The sequence below is a fragment of the Eucalyptus grandis genome, chromosome 9 (assembly GCF_016545825.1).
Source record: "Eucalyptus grandis isolate ANBG69807.140 chromosome 9, ASM1654582v1, whole genome shotgun sequence".
NCBI lineage: Eukaryota > Viridiplantae > Streptophyta > Magnoliopsida > Myrtales > Myrtaceae > Eucalyptus > Eucalyptus grandis.
In genome coordinates this window covers 28,536,832-28,544,360 of record NC_052620.1, presented here as the reverse complement: position 1 = coordinate 28,544,360, position 7,529 = coordinate 28,536,832, and the positions used below count along the sequence as shown (strand labels likewise).

The 7,529-nt window shown below is 41.3% G+C and overlaps 1 protein-coding gene across 1 annotated transcript; it reads left to right on the top strand.

Moving 5' to 3' along the window:
* Positions 1 to 5,274: 5,274 nt before the first annotated feature.
* On the top strand, positions 5,275 to 7,349 carry LOC104420612 (GRAS family protein RAM1). The gene is made up of 2 exons (XM_039302512.1): positions 5,275 to 6,754; positions 6,880 to 7,349. The coding sequence occupies exons 1-2, from the start codon at positions 5,275 to 5,277 to the stop codon at positions 7,347 to 7,349; spliced, it is 1,950 nt and encodes a 649-aa protein (XP_039158446.1).
* The last annotated feature ends 180 nt before the right edge of the window (positions 7,350 to 7,529 follow it).

Genomic DNA, 7,529 nt, shown 5'->3' with positions numbered 1-7,529 from the left:
ATATGATTTTTCTTTTTTAATTACCGTAGTCTAATCTCACTTTGCCCGTAGTATGTTTTGAACAAAATAGATGTTAAACTTTAAACTTTACAAGTGAATTTAACGAAGGATAAGAATATCACCGGTTAGCCCTTCTAAAGTGGTATTTTCCTATAGTTTCATCAGTCTAAGTTCCATGAATATCAATCAGTTGTTCCAAATAATCAAACTTGCAATCATCTTGTAATATCTAGCTGGTGGGCCCAAAAAGAAGAAAAAAGAGAGTGCTGAAAAGTCAAAAAAAAAAAAAAAAAAAAAAAAAAGGATTTTGGGGGGCCTTCAGCTTGTGAGAGAGAGAGATGCTCGGGGAGAAACAGAAAGGGATAGGAGGAAGAAAAGAAAGGAGAAAAAAGAAGAGAAAGAAAAAAAAGAAGAAAAGGGAAATATTTTGCAGTGCTCGTGATCTAGACGCTTCACTAAGCCGACTAAATTTTTTTTGCAATGTCGGTAAGTGATCGAAGCCTTTAATCGTCTATTCAAACAAATCATCACAATTAGGACTTGAAATTCGGAATTATTGGAGTTTTGTGTGGGGAAGTCCGATTTGTGAGTCATTGAGTTGCATATTAATATAAGATGTTGTGGAGTTGTATGATTTTACGAATCTTGATTTGAGTTTACGGTTTACTTGGAGTGAAATTTTCACATTTGGCATGCATTCTGGACAAAGTTCTGAATAGTAACTTTGGATTAAAATTCAACCGTTTTTGGTGAGGTCTTGGGGTGGCTGAGTTGAGGCTATTGTAGTACATTAAGAGAGCTTTCTAAGGATTATAAGTTGGCTCGAAACGGAATTTTATTGATGAAAATAGCGTGAGCCGTGCCTAGTCGACAACAATAGGTTGCCGCTAGAGGTGAGCTTTACGTTAGCATGTATGTGTCGTTTTATCAATAAATAGGTGTAGTATAGTCGAATTGTTCATTAGAATATCATTTTACTTGATTTTTTTATACTGTTTTCGGTTAATTGTTAGAAATTTGAGTGCGTCAACTTGAGTAAGCACCGTAGTTGGTTTTTGGCTTTTCTCAAGTGAGTGACACTATCTTCTTTGTACTTTAAACTCGTGTTTTGAAAAGCATTATGGATTGTATATGTTACAAGTTGATAAATAGCATCTTTTGTTATATAAAACAGATCGTGCTTTTGCTGTCATTTTGTTGTCTGAAAGAGAAAGTTATCCTTTGATTTCAATTCGAATGATTGCTTGGAAATAGTTTGTGAAATCCTTTATGAAAAAATCTTGAAAAGTTGGTAGTTCTTGAAGAACACTTTGATATTTATATATTAAATGCCTGAACTACGAGATGACTCTCATTCTGATGGTGAATTACTGGATATTTGTGATTGATAGCTGATGCTTAGTTTCCTATGAACCCTGAGGGGTGTGTGAATATTAGCTCGTGGATCGAGCCACCAGCTAATAATAGATAAAGACCTAACTAATGGGGGAATTTTGATCATCTTATTACGAGCGTGACAGACATTTGAGCATGAGTTGGTCAAGGGAGTGCACCATTGATATGTAATTTGAGTTTAGTCGATACAATTGATCATCGGCACGTGGTTTGATGAGATTAATTAATATAATAGATTGTTTATGCATGACTTTATGAATATGTTGTGTTAAAGTGAGTTATGGTTGTTTTTTAAATATGCATAATGATTTCTCGATTTATTTAGAAGAAATGTGTTATTCATTGAGTCGTGATAGCTTACTCCTCTCATCTATTTGTTTTTAAGGTTTTCAGTGAGTCGCAAGTAGGTATGAGTGTTCATTATCGAAGAGAACTTTTTGTAGTAGACTTTTTGGTATAAGTTATACATAATTGATAAGTTTATGAGTTAGTTTTTTGATGATTTATAGAAAACTCTGATATTGTAATCAAATACCCTCTCTTTGTTTTGTGTGTGTGTAGATATATATATATATGTTGATATCATGCTAAATTTTGGTTATGTTGAGGCCGTGTCATTTGGTAAAAGGACAGCCATGTCATACCCTTATTCTTGTAAATCGAAGGGTGACACATCTAATTGAAATTGATAGCCCATTTTTGCAGGCTTTTAAAGGCTCTCAACCAACCCTGCACGTATAAGCCTCGAAAAATATTACACAACACAATTAACGCGGTGTAGTTTTGTTTCCTTCTCTAAAATATTGGGAACGGCCCCTTCTTCCCAAAATGGCAATCAAAATGAATGAGCTAAATTCCATTATTTCCTCATAATATCTCGATTTTTTTGGAAAGTAATTAATGTAATTATAAGAACGGCACCTTCAAGGGTGCATTTGGTTTAGTTTGTTGACCTCAAAAGCCCCTCAGGAATTGTTAGGGTATTTGGCAAGTTATTACAAGGGCTTTTGGCCAAATGCTGGTCTTGAGATAGCTGAAAGCACAATGCTAGTAAGAACTAGCATTAAGCTTTCAGCATTTAGTCAAATGCTAAAACTAGTTTTCTTCTTTCAAAACTACCCTTACTAATTCTTTAATTTTCCAATTTGCCCCCAATTGTTACTGTTCATCTTCTTTACTTGAGGATAGCTGGTGAAGGCCGACAAGGCTAGATTGGATCAGCAAAGGGCCAACAAGAGATTGGCAATGTAATAATATGGCCCAACAAGCCAAGCCTAAGTTCAACTCTCTTTCTCTCTTCTTATTTGAGCTCGTGGAATGAAGCATAAGAAGAGAAGAAGAATCTGAAACAAAAGAAGAAAGGACGAAAGGGAAAATTTTCGTGCATTCATGATCTATATGACTCACCAAGTCAACTCAACTCCGTTTTGCAACGCCAATATGTGATTGAAGCCCCTAATCGTCTACTTAAAGGAATTGTCAAAATTAGGACTAAAAATTTGGTTTTAGGTAAATTATGATTTGCTACGGTTGATTGGGGAGTTTATGGATGGTGTATTTTTATATAAATGATAGTTTGGAATGTTGTGAAATTATAGCATTTTATGGATCTTAATTTGAGATTACGGTTTGCCCGGAACGGAATTTTTAAGTTCGGCACGTGTTTTGGACAGAGTTCCGAATAGTAAATTTTAAGTCAAATTTCAATCGTTTCCGACAAGGTCTTAGGGCGATTGAGTTAGGGTTCTTATAATATGTCAATATGGCTTTCTAAGGACTATAAGTTGACTAGAAATAGAATTCTGCGGAGGAAGTTATGACGTGATGAAATTTAACGCGCAAGTGGTGCCTAGCGGACAACGATACTTTTCCGCTAGAGGCATAGTATAGTCAAGTAGATTATCGTTTTACTTGGTCTTTTGATACTGTTGTTGGGTTATATTTTAGGAATTCGAGTGCATCGACTCAAGTAATCGTCGTAGTTTCGGCTTTTCCCAAGTAAGTGATACTATTTCTTCTATGAGTTTGTAAACTCATGTCTTGAAAGTTATGGAAATTTAATGTATCATAAGTTATTGAGAGCATGTTTTGTTGCAGAAAATTTAGATCGAGCATTTATTATGATTTGGTATTTGTGAATGATTTGTCAAATGTTTTTGAAAAATTGTTGCAAAAGGTTATATGTATAAATAAATATGTTGATTTATGAACTTGGTTTATGAAACGTGTTGTGAAAAGGATGTGAAATATATTATAGTTTAAGAAACGAGTTCTGAAATGATTTGAAAAATGCTTTACGAAAAGTATTTCTGATGAATAAGTCAGGTTGCAAAAAGATTATATTTTTTGACTTGTGAAACTTACATTTTGGTTTGGCTTTGTGAATTGTGGAGGTTATTGTGAATTAGTATTGATGCTCATGTTGCTGTGAACCCATGAGGGGCTTGTCGGTATGCACACACTAATCTATGTTATCTTTGTAGGCTGAGCCATCGGCTCAAAATAAGTGGAGACTTAATGAAGGGGGTATATTGGTCGCTTTGTCATAGGCATTATACGTGACCATATTTTGATATTTAAAGTAAAAGATTGATCAACAGATGGACCATCAACGTGTGATTTCATATGAGATTGACTAATGTGATAGACCATTGATGTGTAGCATACGATTAATCAATGGAATTGACCATTAACATGTGTTTTATTAGATTGGTCAATGAAAATGGCTATTGATGTGTATTTTTATAAGATCAACTATTGGGTTAGACTATTGATGTTTGCTTGCTATTATCTTGAATAATTTTGTTTTGAACATATTATGTTAAAGTAAGAAATATTGCATATTTTGTATCGAAGGTTTGTTCAATTCTGGTTTTTGTGAAAGTGAGTTATATTTGTGTATTAAATGTGCATAATGATTAGTAGATTTGCTTGGAAGAATTGTATTACTCACTAGATCATGATAGCTCATTCCTTTTTCTTATCATGTTTTTCAGGTGCCTTAGTTAGTGATCAATAGAATGAGAGCATTATCACAGCCAAAATAGCTTTATAAAGGATTTTTTACATAATTTGTATTTCTCTAAAAGACTTTAGGTTATAGATATTTGCACTTCCCCAATGCTCATTTGCAAAGCCGAACCAACAAATCCAAAGAATCACTCATTGGTGTGGTCCCATCTCACATCTATCCCCAAATCTCTTGACAACAACAATAGTCCTGGATCCAAAATAATATGCTTCTCTTATACTTTTTCAACGATGAATATGATGAGCCCGCAAGCGACCGTCGATTTGTATCCACCCCACCTCACATTCTCCCATTTGTACTCCTTCGTTTCCGACAAACACACTTCGTCCTAGGGATCACTATGCAACAACGAAAGCCCCCAACCTTTTTGCCAGCTTACAGTGTCGTCATGACCAGCAGACCTCCCAAGACGCAGAAACAGATGAAATCGGTCCTCGCGGACGACAAAATCCCTCCTCTCGGATTTGGCGGAGGTCGAAGACGACGCATTATCCATTCACATAAAATCCTCTCTCTTCCCTTTCCCAAAGGAAGTCTTTAATCATGGCAGACTGGGAATGAGCTGAACGAGAGGGATCATGGAGGAACATTCTCTCCAAGCTTGACCTTAGCGAGCAAACCCTAAAAAAACCCGTCTCCTTCTCAGGTTTACTTGAGCATTTAAGGGAAGGAACTTCGGAAGTTGAGGCCTCGCTCTCTTGTTTCTGCAGAAAGAGTGATGATTAATTCACTTTGTGGCAGCATGGGATCTCTCAGGGCCCAAAGCTCCCGCACGCAGATTCAGCCATCTCTCCCAACAAACGACCCGGCTTCGCAATCAAAACAGCACTCTCCCATGTCCCGATAGCATGGAGAATGGCAAGGCCGCCGCCTTGACCCCACCAAGCCTAGAGTACACGTCGCCGAGGTTTGACGTGGTCGACAATCCCACGATGGACTCGCCCACCACCGCCCTGCTGGCGTCCATCCTGTCGTCAGACCAAATGGATGGGCCGGACTTCATGATGTGCTCGCCGGTGAGAAACCTGCCCTCCCTGGAGAGTGCCTTGACTCACAATTACAACCATGCGCAGGCAATGCAGGGGCAATCCGTTTCGGGTTGCTCTCCGCCTCGGTTTGCTTCTCAACAGGGGTGTCCTTATAGCGGCGGTCGCATGGAGAGGGGACTCAGTCCTCTTCAGGGAGTCCTCAGTTCTGCTCGCAAAAGTGATCAGGTCACCGTGCAGTCCGACTGCATTTCTCTGGACTTCTTGGAGGACTATAATGTTACAGACGAATTCGGAGGGTATTCATTGTCCGGGCCAGTACCCGGGTTCGGAACCACAGAGTGTTTCGATGTCCAGACAACTGCCACGGCTTCACTGGAAATGCCGAATGCTCCGACGTTCCATGCAGGACCGGCCGAGGAAGCTATCGGAGGGGACTACAAATGCGAGACTTGCCAGGAGATTGGTGGCTTGTGCAACGCGAAGTCCCTTGCATCAGCGACAACTCTAACGGAGCAACTGCAGCGAGAACATTGCCAAGAGCAGCAACAGCTAAGCAGCTTCGTTGTGCATGTTCCCACAAATTGTGAGCAGGTGATATGCACTCGCACGCGTGCACATACATTAACAAATTTAGAAGTTCGCAATTTAATGCCTCTAAATCACCTATCACAACTTATGTTCGTGTCCCAACAGGAGCAGGACCGAGGCCTCCAACTAGTGCACCTCCTCCTCGCCTGCGCAGAAGCCGTCGCCAAGGAAGACTACCTGCTGGCCAGGCAGTACCTCGACCGCCTCTACAGAGTAGTCACCCCGATCGGCGACTCCATGCAACGCGTCGGGTCATTCTTCGCTGAAGCCCTCGACAAGAGGCTCACCTCTAGAGTCACCCCTACCAAATTCTCGAAACCATCGAGACTTTCCGCTCCAGTCCCGCCAAACTCCTTGGAGATCCACCAGATCCTCTACCGAGCCTGTCCCTACATAAAGTTCGCCCACTTCACTGCGAACCAAGCCATCTTCGAGGCCTTCGCAGACGAGGAACGCGTGCACGTGATCGATCTCGACATCTTACAAGGTTATCAGTGGCCGTCCTTCATGCAGGCTCTTGCCGCGAGGCCAGGTGGCGCTCCGTTTCTGAGGATAACAGGAGTTGGGTCATGCATTGAGATGGTGAGCGAAACGGGCCGGTGCTTGGCGGAACTGGCGCGCTCGCTACGTCTCCCGTTCGAGTTTCATCCGGTCAGCGAGCAACTCGAAGCGCTCAAACCTCATTTGCTGCATTGGAGGGTCGGCGAAGCGCTCGCAGTTAACTCGGTTAATTGCCTCCACCGTGTTCCAAGTACAATATTGCTAATTGTTTTGGTCACACTCTGGTCTATCTTTACAACCAATATCGAATCGTCTTTCGTAACTTTACACACTTGATCCTCGTCGCTTCATATAAAACCGATTCATCACAAACAGGTATTTGTCTGGGGAGTTTGCTGACAATGATACGGGACCAGGCACCAAGCATAGTGACACTAGTCGAGCAAGAAGCCAGCCACAACGGGCCCTACTTCCTTGGCCGCTTCCTTGAGGCGCTGCACTACTACTCCGCAATCTTCGACTCGCTCAACGTGACGTTCCCATCAAACTCAGTGCACAGGGCAAAGGTGGAGCAGCTCGTGTTCGCGCCGGAGATAAGGAACATAGTGGCATGCGAAGGGCCAGAGAGGACAGAGAGGCATGAGAGGCTGGAGAAGTGGAGGAAGGTGATGGAAGGGAGAGGGTTCGCCGGAGTTCCGCTCAGCGAGAACGCCATGACCCAGTCAAAGACATTGGTCGGCCTGTATTCACGCGGTGGGTATACCCTCAGGGAGGACATGGGTTGCTTGCTCTTGGGTTGGCAAGATAGAGCCATTGTCGCCTCATCCGCGTGGCGGTGCTCGTAACATCATTCCACTGTCTTGGAAAATGCTCAGTGCGAGCGTTACATATTTGGCTAATGAATCGATTTATGAAGAATCATAGAAAAAGGCTAGGAGAGGAGAAGAGAGAACCGTCTCGTTTCTTTTGCAGAAGAGCAGCGGTTAGGTTTTATATTCCTGAACCCCAAAAATCACAAAGCTTGC

Coding starts and splice junctions, on each gene's coding strand:
- LOC104420612 (XM_039302512.1), top strand. CDS start 5,275: ATGGAGAATGGCAAGGCCGCCGCCTTGACCCCACCAAGCCTAGAGTAC. Junction 6,755..6,879: donor TTGCCTCCACCGTGTTCCAA/GTACAATATTGC, acceptor CATCACAAACAG/GTATTTGTCTGGGGAGTTTG.